Raw genomic sequence first — 15,233 nt, forward strand, 5'->3', positions numbered from 1 at the left:
GTTACGGGACTTGTGCCAATCATCTTACAACAAGTGTGTGAAGTTTCAATCCATTCCCTTCGGTAGTTATGGAGATACCAGCTTACACACAAAAACTTAACCACAGGGACACTGACGCCGACAAATGGGTGACTGCATTAGCTCGATTATTCTGTGAATAGTCGAGCTGAAAACTGATATTCTCATTATGCACTTTTTTCTTATAGTAGCATATGAACTACAACTTCATTCATAACGGTAAATGACGTCATCCTAAGAACGCAATTTATTTATAAAAGGCGCACGGCAATGACATCATTTTAAGCACCCGACTTGTCTTACATGAGGGGTGTAAGATAGTTTTCTAGCACCAGTGTAAATGGTAGATAATCCTGTCTGATATGCAAGAACACTATTGTATATACATGTGTATATCATATAAATAAGTTATAGATATATTGTCAATAAAAAACAATATTGTATATATCGTATAAATATGTTATAGATATACAAAATGTAAATATATTCATATATAAAAATAACATTATAAAAAAAAAAAATTGCAACTATTTCTTTTATTTTCTTTATTGACTCAATGTAAGAAAGACAATGACGAACCCAAATGAGTTATTTTTCTCAATCAAATGATCTTCAAAATGGAGGACGATGGTAAACAATCAGTTTATTATATGTAAATCAGTTTGCTATAAAAACTCCCGATACAAGGAACTAATTTGCTATATGCTTACAAGGACTTCGGGATGTAAGGAACAGATTTTGAATGTCCTAATGAGTTTGTTATAAGTGGAGTTTACTGTATGTATATTCAGTAATTTATTTGTGCAGTGCAAGATTTTTTGTCAAAGAAACTATCTAAATTATTACTAATATGTGAGGTCAAGATGACCTATTGTGATGACACTGTGTCCAGCATTTAAATATTTCCTTAGTCGAAATGGTTTTGGTCTACAACCTGTTCAGGTTTGCCTAACAAAATTGCTGGTAAGCTGAAAACAAGAGGGCCATGATGGCCCTAACATCACTCACCTGACTATTGAGGCTCTAATTAATATTGTTAGCAATGAAAGAAAGGCAGATATAATGTCATAAACTTAAACTGGTATCAGAACATTCTCATATCTGCACCTGAAACATTGCAAATGTTAATAAGGTTTTTCCATATATGCCTTTTTATGTGCTTTTTTATTTTTGGTCTATGTGAACTAGATTTTGACCATGGATGAGCTAGAAATCATCAAAACAACCTTTCTGACAAATTTTCAGGATATGTGGGCTGAAAATATTACCTCTTGAAGGTAAACAATGTTTTTCCATAATTTGGCAGACATCAAATGACTGCGAATTTGTCAGATAATGACCATTCTCCTCATGATGATGGTTCTACTGTTTGTGATTTGAAAGAGCTGTGTAGCTCTGGAAAAATTAAATTGTTATAGTTGGATAAATCTTCCATGAATAAAAATTCCAATTCTTCTTTTGGTCCCATTAGGGGTACAAGGGGCAGAGGAAGGTATAACTGCTGAAGACCAGTTAACATGACGCAGAATAAAAGTTATGGACAGTTGGGCTGTCAACATAATTTTCAATGCAAGAAAGTGCATACCATGTTATCAGGGTGCTATTAATTATACCCTTGATCCATGACAAAGATGAAGTCTTTTGGAACATTTTTCTTGCTCCTAAACCAAATAAAAAATTTCATTCCGTAATAAATTTACGTTAATTAATTCAATTTGTTCACTTCGAAAAGTTCAAAGAAGAAACGTTTCCTTTTGTGCTTGAAATAGTACAACAGAATGATTATTTTGCTTCAAATCAATTCTTCTCTCTTTCTAAAAAGTAAAATCAGCATATTCATGAAGAGAATAATATCTAAAGTTTCATTGAAGAATCAGCAATATTCTTTTGTCAGTTTAAGTTTTGGCCCACTGAGCTTTGCTCCTTTTTGTTTCAATAAGGTTTTAAAACCTTATTTTGCTTTTTTTAGACAACTGGGTATTTGTTGTTGGATATTATATTTGCATATAACATTGATGATTGATGATAACATTTATATGCATGGACATAAGGATTCTTGTCAGTTCAATACAATTCTTATAAAAAATAAACTGTATAAACAAAATAAAATGTATAAACAACATGAAGCGCCTCAATGCGACGAAAACCAGATTTTCCAACGACCAAGTTTTGATGTGACAGCAAGCAATAGGTCAAAGTACACTGAAGTTATTGAGTAGAAGCTGAAAATTCTATTGTAAGCAAATAACCTTGACCTTGCTCCCAGATATCTAAGTGGCAATCTAAAGCTGCCACACAGCAAGTTTCAAAGCAAACTGAAGATATTACGTGAAAACTGAATTTCTTTTTGCAACAGTGACCTTGACCTTGTTCACAGACACCTTGGTAGCTATCCCAAATTGCGTTTTGTTATAAGCTACCCATATACTACATTTGGTGTCAATATGTTTAAGCAAACTCAAGTTATTACAGTTAAACTGCGTTCGCTCGGACTTGGATCGCTCAAATACCTCCCTTCACTCGAACTCATCGCCCGGTCCCGGCAAAATTCCTACATAATATATATTGTTCTACCTCAGATCGCTCGAACACCGATGGCTCGAACTCTCGAACCTGATCTCTGGTTCCTTCAGCAGAAATATAGTGAAAATCACACCTTTTCGGTCGAACAAAAAAAGACAACAAAAGCTACGGGTCGAAATGTTCTAAATAAGTGTCAGCCAGCGACACATGTTTTTAACACCTCGTGATCTTAATAAAGGCAATTAAGGTTAATTGATACAAACTTAAGAGGTGTTGCATCCGATTTATTTGTTATGATAATATTGCTTATTTGCCGTCTTAAGTAAGGATAAAAAAGAAAATAACTTTTGTTATAAGTCAATACATAGATGACATTTACCTGGACGGCTTTAATTACAGCCGTGCTGCATGTAACATGAATTTGTAACAGTGTTATCTATAGAATGATACTTTTTAGTAAATTGCTAAAAATACATGCTGCTGTTAAATTTTGTTTTATTTATTTTATTTTTTTAAATATTTAATTAATCCATTGTTTAAAATTAAATTTATCTAAATTTATCTCATAATAAACAGATACATATATTTTGAACAAGTTAGGTAAATGATTGTCCAATCGAACTTACACCAAATTACAATATGCATGAATATAGATTAACACAGTGCACTATTAATACTCATTTGAAAACACTGGTATAATAGAGGTGTAACGATTCAGCGATGCATCGATGCATCGCGATCTGCCTTGTCCTCGATGTATGCATCGTAATGAAATTACAAATTCCAATATATTGCGATGCAATACATATTTAACCTCCCGATGTATCGATACAGCGGGAAGTATCGCAATACAGTAACAATATCTGACAAACGTATTTTTTGAAAGACTGAAGAAAGAAAAATAGCTCGGATGAAAACAATGAACAAGCGCGACTATTATCATATCATCGTTGTCATCTCGTTTCCCCATGTCCGCAATCATTTAACGGTAACTAACAAAGTTTTATCAATTCCATATAAATGGGCTGGTGTTGTTTGAACTTGTTTATAATAAAAAAAATAATTAGAGATCTATGCGTTTTCAACAAACATGAATTTTTAATTTTATTTAGTCGCACTTGATGTCGGATTAAAATAGTGATGATGATAACATTCCCATGTGATATTCGTCACGTATTTATACTTTCATTTCTGTTGACATCATTTTCCCGTAAAAAAACAAAACAAACAAACAGAAAACATGTAGACTGCAAAATATTTAGAAGGAGAAACTATAGTTAATCCTCCCTGGTCATATAATTCACGAGTTTTGGGAACATTGTAGTTTTTGGGGAACCAACAGACAGTGTTGTATAATGTGGAAGACCGGACGTGGAGTGTTTTGCAAAATTTGCAAACTCAAAATAAAATACTCTGTGGTTGAGCACAAATCTTTCGAGAAAAACGAGAGTGTAACTGATAAACTGTTATTTTCACAGTTGTTGAGCTAATTGTAAATCACTTGTTACTATTTTTTTCACAAGAAAAATCTTTAGTGAAGTATTGTAAGACTGATTTTTTTAAACTGCCATATTTACAGTAGAGGACTTTAGTGTTAGACTAGTAGATATCAATTTGCTGTTATGGTATAATTAACAATACCTTTAATCCTTAGGTAATCAGAAAAGTAAATTGTTGAAAGATCAAAATCAGAAACCTTGTTATAACAACAAGTTAAAGAGTTTATTTTTTTGTTATTGTAATAATTTTATATTATATTGGTAATTATGCTGTAAACAAATGGCCAAATTTTATGTACTAAGTCTGAAAGTCAGTATCGTGATATAAGAATCACAATCACAATATGCATGTACTAACAAACAATTACATTGATGTATTTATAATTCACAGATGTAAGCTGGAAATCATTTATGACTATCATGTTCTACGTGATAATAGTTCAACCTTGGTTGGCTCGAACTACCGATCTCTCGAACAAATTTGCACTGGCCCTCCGAGTACAAGCGAACGGAGTTCGACTATCACATAATAATATGTGGAGACTGAACTTCTATAATTAGCAACATTGAAATTGATCACAGACATCTGGGTATAAATCCCAAGTTGCGAACTAATATAAGCTACCCACACACAAAATTTCCTGTCAATAGGTCACAACTAACTCAAGTTATTAATAGAGCTCAACAATTTAAAAAACCTCTGACCACTAAGCATAATACTTCAAAGCATAAGCAAGATACAGCGCTAACAAGCAAAGTTTAATATTTTTATTTGACCTTTGACCTCTTGTGACCTTGACCTTCATTTTACACGAGACAACTCAACTGCTCATTGATAAAAGTTAATGCTACGAACACGGGTTTTGCACTGATCTCCAAGTGTGACCTTGATCTTTACTGCACCAAAACTTTAATCTGAGAAATCTGGAAGGGGACGTAGATGCCAATGCAGGAGTGAGTAGGACAGCTCTATAATTATCAGAAAAGTCAGAAGAAAACCAAATATTCTAAATTTGGAATTTCCATCAGGGTTTGCAATTGTTAAATGACTCAAATCCAAAAGGATTATGTGCACAGTCATCAAATGAAAAATATTTATCATGGTTTTAGCAAGTACAGTTAAGAATGAAACTTACCATTTTATTCCAAAATTAACTAAAGGAATCATCTGATTTTCTGAAAAGAACAAACAACAAATTATAAAAGCAATTTGAGATGGTTCATTTGTTTGCTTTTTGAAATACAGAAATTTAATAAATCAACAAGATTGCATATGAGAACAAGAGCACCACTAGGTGGAGCATTATATGCCCCAAAGTGTTTTTTTTTTAGTAAGGATGAAGCAAATAAAGTATTACCTCCTTCAAATAGCAATCCTCCTATGAAGTTTGAATAGTGTGGGCCAAATGGAACTTAAGTTATGCTCCAGAAACTGTTTTCAGTTTTAAGGTAATAGTGACCTTGACCTTTGACCTTGTGACCCCAAAATCAATAAGAGTCTTCTACCCAATATGGACAATCATCCTATGAAATTTGAACACTGTGGGCCAAATGAAACTTTAGTTATGCTCCGGAAACCACATTGCTAACGGACGGACGCCAGGGGGTACAATATAATATGCCCGAAATTCTTTCGTGCATATAAAAATGCTATGCCGCCCCATTAATATAACACTAAATAGTAGTGAAGGGACAGAAGTATTTTTTTGTTTCTATGTTTTATATCAAAGTTCAATTTTACATCTAAAACTTTGCACATGGTTCAAATTTTTTGGTTGTACATCAAAAGACAAGAAAGTAGGTCACTGTCCCCTTGGGCAAGGAAAAATTTTGACCCAAGGGTTAAATTCAAACAATCTTCATACAGGTCCACCAGACAATGTTTCATGTCGAATATCTAAGGTTTTAGCTTTCTCCTATTCAGAAAACATTTATTTTACTATTATGTGCATTATGAAAATCAATGACCCCCGGGGCGGGGCCAATTTTAACCCCAGGGCTATAATTTGAACAATCTTGGTAGAGGTTCACTACACAATGTTTCATGCAAAATATCTAACCTCTAGCCTATTTCAATTCAGAGATGAAAATTTTTTAAGTTTTTACTTTATACATATAAGGAAAACCTATAACCTATTATATACCAATTATCAAAGCTCTAGGCACAAGAAGATTTTTTAAGATTTTACTATATGTGAATAGCGAAAATCAATGACCCCCTGAGCGAGGGCAATTTTTACCCCATGGCTATAATTTGAACAATCTTGGTAGAGGTCTACCAGACAAAGGCTTCTGCAAAAAATCTATGCTCTAGGCCTTGTGGGTCTTAAAAAAAAGATTTTTAAATTTATTCTTATAATTCCAAAGTCTTGAGAATAAACAAGGAACAATCCTGCAGAGTTTGGTTGAAATTGGACAATTTGATTTTCACAAGAAGTTCTTTTAAGTTCACACACACACGCACGCACGAACACATGCAAGCACACACATTCCTGTAAAGGAACATTCCTGTAAAGTTTGGATGAAACTGGCTTAGTGGTTCATGAGGATAAAAGCTTAAGGACGGACAACAGACGGAAGATGGACGGTCGCCCGACAGACAATTTGTGATCACAAAAGCTCACCTTGTCACTTGGGGACAGTTGCTAACGACAGAGGAAAAGTGCAATATGTACAGGTAGGCAAACTAACATCCTGTTTACAACAATATAAATAATAACTAGAAGGGTTTTTGTCACAAAAACATGTCTCCCAAAACTATGTATGGTTCTGATCACTCCTATGAATTCTGGTGGAAATCCCGCTAGCAGTTTGACCTGTGATTATATATTAAGCCGGACAGGATTTTTTTATTTTTAGCTCTGGCAGCCATTTTGTGAACCGAAGCTGAACATGACGATGATATGCACAACTAGGGATGGTAATGATCACTCATGTGAAGTTTCATTGAAATCCCACCTGACCTGTGAAAGCTGGGCAAAATTTTTCTATTTACAGCTCTGATTTTGTGCAGCAAAGTGGAACATGCTGTGATATGCACAACTAGGGATGGTACTGAACTCCTGTGAACTTTGGTAAAAATCCTGCTAGCATTTTGACCTGTGAAAGTTGGACAGGATTTTTTCTATTTTTAGCTCTGGGAGCCATTTTGTGCAGTGAAGCAAAACATTCAGTCACGCATGAATTCCAAAGTCATGATATGATAGTGTGATGATGTTCATCATTCTTAAATGGATTCTAGAATATCTTGGCAAAAGTGACTTGTACATGATGACTACATGTCACATGCAAGAATCCGATCTTCAGCTCAGAGGTTAAGGTCACACTTGTATTCCAAAGTTAATATTTATTGAAGCATTTGAAGCACTTAAATGTCATTTTGTAATACACCTTATATTAATTGGTCATAATATTCATATGGTTTCATTAACTGGTTCATCATTAAAATGTATAATTATAAATATTGTATAAAAAAAGTGTTTAGAACTTACTTTCATTGACATGTGGCTCTCCTTTGAGGTTCATCATGGTTGGTAAGGAAGGACCATACACATCTGCATCCAGTAATCCTACATGGGCACTCTAAGGATGAAAACAAATTTGAACTAGAGCTATCGCTTAAGACAGAAAATGACAATTTGCAATATTTCAAGTAGAGTCTTGAAAATTGGCATGTACAAAGTTGACCATATTCGCATTAGATTCCACTGATTTTATTCCAATAGTTTCAGCCATTTTTTGTACACATGACTTCAAAATTGACCATAAAAGCCCATTTTGGAACATGACATCATTGTGTTTCCATGGCAACTGTTACAGGTACTATATTATTTGACGGAAACTATTTTTTCCTTGATGCTGATATAAACTTCTCTAAGCTGATATTTAAATTTTATAGAATTTATAGTGCAGGCACAAAATGTTTGAAATTTGACCTTCAAGGGTGGTGACCTGTACACAGTCCAAGCGAAACATTGTCGGACCGTCATTCATGTCTGGTAATTTTTTTAAAGGTCCAACAAATTTAGAATGTTCTCCGGACCAACTGTCCTGTAATTTTTTTAGCAGTAGAACTATTAGAAACAAGAGCCATGTCAACATGGCCATCCCCCGCCGAATGTGTTTGCTCATTGGAAGAATGTATATGTAGTAGAGCAGAATAATTCCATTTTAAGAGGTCTTTTGGTAATGAAAACTGATGGCTATAATGATAACAGATTTGAAACCTATGTGAATACTGATGGCTGAAAATAACAAAGGGCAATAACTGAAAAATAATGCAGGGTAGGTTATCATTCTTGTGTGCTGCATCCCTCCTCAGTAAAATCTATCCACCTATGAAGTTTCAAGTTGATACCTCAAATACTTTTTGAGAAAAAAATTGAATTTAAAAATTAAGTAAGAAAAATAACAAAGGGCAATAACTCAAAAATTATGAAAGGTAGAGTTAACATTCTTGTGCACTGCACACCTCCTGAGTGAGATATATGTACCTATGAAGTTTCATGTTGATATCTCATAGGCTTTTGGAGTTATGCTCTGGACAAAAATCTATTTTGAAAAATAACAAAGGGCAATAACTCAAAAAAATTATGCAGGGTAGAGTTATCATTCTTGTGCACTGCACTCCTCCTCTATGAGGTCTATCCACCTATGAAGTTTCAAGTTGATAACTCAAATACTTTTAGAGATATGCTCCGGACAAAAATGTCGGACGGAAGGACGGACGGACAGACGGAAGGTCGGACGGACGGAGACTATTTCTATATCCCCCGCCGCCTTTTCGGCGGGGGATAATAAGCTCTTCACGTTTCTATGTGCTCTGTCTCCAATTTGCTTAGAAAAGCGAAAACAATGTCACCCTTTTTAGTATAAACACTGCAATAATTTTCCAATTGTCAAAATCTTCAACGCTCCGCCAATATCAAAACAGTTCTGTTAAACCTATTTTCATTGGTCGGTATAATTGGAAAACCAATGAAACGCAGCAATACAATAGAGCGGATGTTGAAAGTCAACGGGTGACATCTCCGGAGTGTTGATAATTTGACCGATCAAATAAACAACAATATTAATAGATTAGAGGTGATTCATTTCAATTAAGACCAATTAGGAACATACTTAGCGCATAAATTTGTCAGTAAGTCTAGTGATCATGTTGATATATGTTTTGCTTTACAAAAACTTGTCGCCAAAAACTTCAGTCAAACATTTTGATTTTTACAATTTTTCTTGTCAAATGCGTCAATGGCTAATGATAGGTAAATGAACTTCTATAAACAATCGTAGTGGTGAAATATCTGATGATTATTCTATAAATGAATTTCTGTAAGAACGGTTGTAAATAAAAGAAGTTAAAATTTCATTGTGATGACACTTGCCAACTGATGATCATGATGCTCGAATTAAATGTAACTTAAGCAAAGTATTTTAACTTGCAGCGGATGCAGTTTGATATTATTTGATGACAATATTTTTTCTTTACTGTACACATGTTAACTTATAAATCAGTGGAAAAAAACAAAATCTACATAAACCTTATTAAGTTCATATTAACTAGGACTCTGCACTGTCAAGAAATATTTTTTGGGGGAAATATTGAAATTGATGAATTATACTAGAGTGGTTGGACCAATGCTCGGCGCATACCAATGCTCGGCGTAAAAAATATATTTTTAGAATATCTGAAAATGTCTCGAGTTATCACCGATTTAGGTCACTGGTGCTTTTATTTACATCTTTCACCATTTTATCCTGGTATGGTTCACTGCTGGTAAAGTCACGTGACAATGCTAATAGCAGACGAACAACCGTATGCAATCCCCAACATATAAATTATTAAAATCTTTTAACACTAGAGTTCTGGGGCTGTAATTTAAACTAAAAGTTGGGTACTTGTAAATGTATGAACCTAACTTGGTTGTTACAATTTATTCAATATGTTTTCTTATAAGATAAAAAAGAGATTTTATTCGAAAAACAATCCTGCATCATGTAGTATTGTACGCCGAGCTATGGTACAATTTCACGCAAACCACTCTTGTTTATCCGGACTATCTGTAGCTCCAGCCATGCATATCATTATGTGATTAGCGAATTTTACACAATGGCTATTTAAAACAATACCATCGGTCTTGAAAATGGACATATAACATTGAGGTTTGTTGACGTTGATTTGAATTTTCCATATCAAATATAGTATTTTTAAGCCGAGCGTTGGTCCACCCACTCTAGTGTTTTACTGAAGTGTTTTCTTTTTTTTAATTTCAGCACAACGTCACCTGGCTGCACTGACTAAATCAAAACAAGCTTCATAAAACCTATGATAAAGATGATAGAGAAGAAAACACATTAGACTGCCTGCAAGCATTCAGTTCACTTTACAACATTTGTAATTTTGCTGTTTATTGTTACAAATTTTTGATATGAGTTACTTAATAAACTTTTACATACATGTATTGTTTTAGTCAACCGAATGTTTGGTCAATCTTAAAACTTATAAGTATTTTAAATGGAATATCAACACTTCCAAATATGCAATTTATATGCACTTGCGCTTGTCCTCAAAAACTTATGCCTAATAATTATTATAAATAGGGAAAATTGTACAAAATATTTAGGTCCTGTAAAAATACTAGGTTTCACAGGACCTGTAAAATCATTTCAAGTTTCACTAGGACTGTGTACCGTGAGCATGCACAGTGACAGCATGGATTTTCCACATTACCTTGTTGAGAAGGACATTTAAGCAAAATATAAGAAAATTCTTCAACTAGTATAGGATTTATCAAGCTTCAAATATGACCTTTGAACTTCAAGTGTGACCTTGACCTCAAGTGTTCACAGCAATGCAGGCTTGAAAGTGGCTTTTCATGAAAAAGTAGGAAAATAATAGGAATGACTTCAAGAAACAAGAGGGCCATGATGGTCCTTATATCGCTCACCTGATTATATTGAGGCTCTGAATTTAAATATTGTTAGCAATGAATGCACGGCAGATATAATGCCATAAACTTAAACTGATATCATAACATTCGTATCTGAAACAATGCAAGTGTTAATGTGTTGTTTTTTTTTCATATATGCCTTTTTATGTAGCCATGCAATCAAACCAGTTTTTACATAGGCGTTAGATACTGTTATCCGTGGAAGTTAAACAAATTGTTGATTTTTGTTAGAAACAAGAATGTATTTGTGAAAAAATGCTATGCCACTGCATTAAAGCTACATGCCTCTATATGAGCCAAAATATTACAATAAAAATCAGACTTGAGAAAGATGAACTAAGACTTTTGGAAAAGTTAAAATATTCCAGATTCAAGTAATTGTTTACAAGTTTTGAGCAATATATGACTGATTGTTCAGTATCTCTAACTATATATCTACTGCGTTTCTAACGCAGTAAGAGCTATTTTAGCATATTTTAACTATTTTTGGTAATTTACATGGGTTGTTAGTGCCATTGATAATGTGTAAATTGCTTCCTTTTGGTTTCTTGACAATACTATTCTTTTAAACACATTTTCAAATTTTTCATGAAAATTAGCATGAATCTGGAGGTGTGCTGCATTAATAAGAAAAACTTTCAAGGTGTATAGGATCAGAAGTAGATTTTTTTGTTACTATACAATTGAACTTTGCCATAATGCAGTAGTGTCTAGTGAACTTGGGGGTCAAGGTCATATTTCAGCATGTCAAATCATTAGACACATGTGCAGATGTGTCTAATGTCAAGATACAAAGGCCATATTCAAAACTAAAAGAATCTTTTATTGACAAAAAATATGTATTAACTGTATAACATACCTGTATTAAACATTGAAATGCAGGTATAGTAACTTTTTCTTAAATACAATCTTTTCAAATAAGCATTGCAAAAACATAATCATTATTATAAACATGGTGTTAATCATAATGTCCTATTTTTTCATTTAATATCTCTACAAGAAAAGCATTGATGCAAAGCATCAAAGGGGCGTCCAAGCAAGAAATGCAGCAAGTGAAGATGAACTAGTAGACAAGATATTCTTATAAACTTTTCAATGGTTAATTGGTTTTTACCAGTATTGTATATCATTTATGAATGAGCGGACGAAAGACATTGTTCATTATGAACTTTGGTAGGCATGCTAGAGATTAGAATATGACTTGTTTTTTTTTCCACAGGAACTTGAAATTTTATCAATATTAACGATAATATCCAAAAATATACAGGTCAATGATATTAAAAATATACTTTCCAATTTGGTTTCCGGAGCATAACTTAAATTCTATTTGGCCCACAATGTTCAAACTTCATAGGATGATTGTCCATATTGGGTAGAAGACCCCTATTGATTTTGGGGTCAAAAGGTCAAAGTCAATATAACCTTAAAACTGAAAACAGTTTCCGTCCGTTAGCAATTTTCTGTCCGTTAGCAATTTGGTTTCCGGAGCATAACTTAAGTTCTATTTGGCCCATAATGTTCAAACTTCATAGGATGATTGTCCATATTGGGTAAAAGTACCCTATTGATTTTAGGGGTCAAAGGTCACTATTACCTTAAAACTGAAAACAGTTTCCGTCCGTTAGCAATCTGGTTTCGGGAGCATAACTTAAGTTCTATTTGGCCAATAATGTTCAAACTTCATAGGATGATTGTCCATATTGGGTAAAAGTACCCTATTGATTTTGGGGTCACTAGGTCAAAGTCACTATTACCTTTATACTGAAAACAGTTTCCGGAGCATAACTTAAGTTCCATTTGGCCCACAATGTTCAAACTTCATAGGATGATTGTCCTTATTGGGCAGAAGACCCCTATTGATTTTGGGGTCACTAGGTCAAAGGTCAAGGTCACTATTACCTTGATACTGAAAACTGTTTCTGGAGCATAGCTTAAGTTCCATTTGACCCACAATGTTCAAACTTAATAGGATGATTGTCCATATTGGGAAGAAGACCCCTATTGATTTTGGGGTAACAAGGTCAAGGTCACTATTGCCTTGATACTGAAAACAGTTTCCAGAGCATAACTTAAGTTCCATTTGGCCCACAATATTCAAATGTCCATATTGGGTAGAAGACCCCTATTGATTTTGTGGTCAAAAAGTCGAAGGTCAAGGTCACTATTACCTTAAAATTGAAAACAGTTTCCGGAGCATAACTTAAGTTCCATTTGACCCACAATATTCAAACTTCATAGGATGATTGTCCATATTGGGAAGAAGACCCCTATTGATTTTGGGGTCACTAGGTCAAAGGTCAAGGTCACTATTACCTTGATACTGAAAACAGTTTCCGGAGCATAACTTAAGTTCCATTTGACCCACATTGTTCAAACTTCATAGGATGATTGTCCATATTGGGTAGAAGACCCCTATTGATTTTGGGGTCACAAGGTCAAAGGTCAATGTCAGTACTACCTTGATACTGAAACAGTTTCAAGAGCATAACTTAAGTTCCATTTGGCCCACAATATTCAAACTTCATAGGATGATTGTCCATATTGGGTAAAGACCCCTATTGATTTTGGGGTCACATGGTCAAAGGTCAAGGTCCCTATTACCTTAATACTGAAACAGTTTCGGAAGCATAACCTTAGTTCCATTTGGCCCACAATATTCAAACTTCATTGGATGATTGTCCATATTGGGCAAAAGACCCCTATTGATTTTGGGGTCACTAGGTCAAAGGTCAAGGTCACAATTACCTTAATACTGAAAACAGTTTCTGGAGCATAACATAAGTTCTTTTTGGCCCACTTTATTCAAACTTCATAGGATGATTGTCCATATTGGGTAGAAGACCCCTATTGATTTTGGGGTTACAAGGTCAAAGTCACTATCATCTTAAAATTGAAAACAGTTTTTCGGAGCATATCTAAAGTTCCATTTGGCCCACAATATTCAAACTTCTTAGGATGAGTGTCCATATAAGGTAGAAGACCCCTATTGATTTTGGGGTCACAAGGTCAAAGGTTAAGGTCATTATTAATAACTTAAGTATTAATCAACCTACATCTGTAAAATTTTACAGGATAAACAGCTAATTCTCATGTCTTACAAATGCTTCATCCTTACTAAAAAAAAAACACCTTCGGGCATATAATGCTCCGCCTAGCGGTGCTCTTGTTTAAATTATCAATCACTTGAATAATTCATAAAATTGAATTTGTAACTTAGAATAATTCCTCAGCATCTTTACTAAGCATGAAAACAAATAAAATACAGTCAAGACTGTCATATGTGACTTTCCAAGGGATCTTCAGAAAAAGGTCACATATGACTTAATACAGTCTCATAGAAAATTAAAATTTAAATACCATCTATCTGTCTATATACCATTGTGACTTAACATATATACTGTATAATGCGTGAAGGAATAATATCTAACCAATTGCAAATACACATAGGTACTTTAAATATTTGATGTAAATAAAATAAGAATCCCTGTAAAGCAATATAATTGCATGTATATCATATAAAATTTAATTTTATTTTTTGTATTAAGATTTATATTGAATCATTATGGTACAAAATAAACTTGGATTTGATGCATTCAAATCATTAAATTAAATATCATACTTTTTAAAACATATCCATATCCATAGGTTTTTCTAGTCTGGTATCAACTTTTTTTCCGTATTATTATTGCAGCCATAGAAAGGTAAATAATAAAAAAAATGCTGCCTAAAAAAATCTTCCGTTGGCACTCCATAATTTTTAAAAAACAAGTCTTAATCCAATTATGTTCATTACACCTGTGACCTCAATTTGTTAACACACATCGATTGCATCATGCTTACCATATTTGGCAGTACTACTCTAGACGTCACTTGATACCTGTATACATGTAATCCGTTTAATTGAGGCAGAGGTGTTTAGAGTTTGTTTGAAGAGTACTGACTACTGGATTATAATTCAAATTGGACTTAATTATTTTGTCTTTCTGGGTGTTAAAACAGGTATTATTTATCTGATTAACGGACAATTAAAAGGTGTGAAAGTCGTTTAAATCAGACAAAGCAATGCATTGGGATCAGACAATTAGGGTCGCTTGTCACATATGACAGGGAGTCATATAATTCAGACCATTTATATAGGAAAATATGTTGGAAGGACTGAAACAAGGTCGGATAAGACAGGGAGTCGTTGAAATCAGGGGGTCACTAAGGCAGTCTCGACTGTAAAATGTTTCAAAGTTGATGGTGT

General features: G+C 33.9%; 1 protein-coding gene across 2 annotated transcripts in view; it reads right to left on the reverse strand.

Annotated features, from left to right (window-relative positions):
* LOC132728316 (iron-sulfur protein NUBPL-like) overlaps window positions 1-15,233 on the reverse strand; it is a 68,289-nt gene that overhangs the window by 32,090 nt on the left and 20,966 nt on the right. For both annotated transcript variants that reach the window (XM_060713966.1, XM_060713965.1), the window contains exons 4-5: window positions 7,532-7,622; window positions 5,177-5,216 (exon numbers count right to left, since the gene is read on the reverse strand). In XM_060713966.1, coding sequence (XP_060569949.1) covers window positions 5,177-5,216; window positions 7,532-7,622 — 131 coding nt within the window. The remainder of the gene's footprint in view (window positions 1-5,176; window positions 5,217-7,531; window positions 7,623-15,233) is intronic.

This window comes from Ruditapes philippinarum, unplaced genomic scaffold, assembly GCF_026571515.1.
Source record: "Ruditapes philippinarum isolate M1 unplaced genomic scaffold, ASM2657151v2 ctg583_1_1_1_1, whole genome shotgun sequence".
NCBI lineage: Eukaryota > Metazoa > Mollusca > Bivalvia > Venerida > Veneridae > Ruditapes > Ruditapes philippinarum.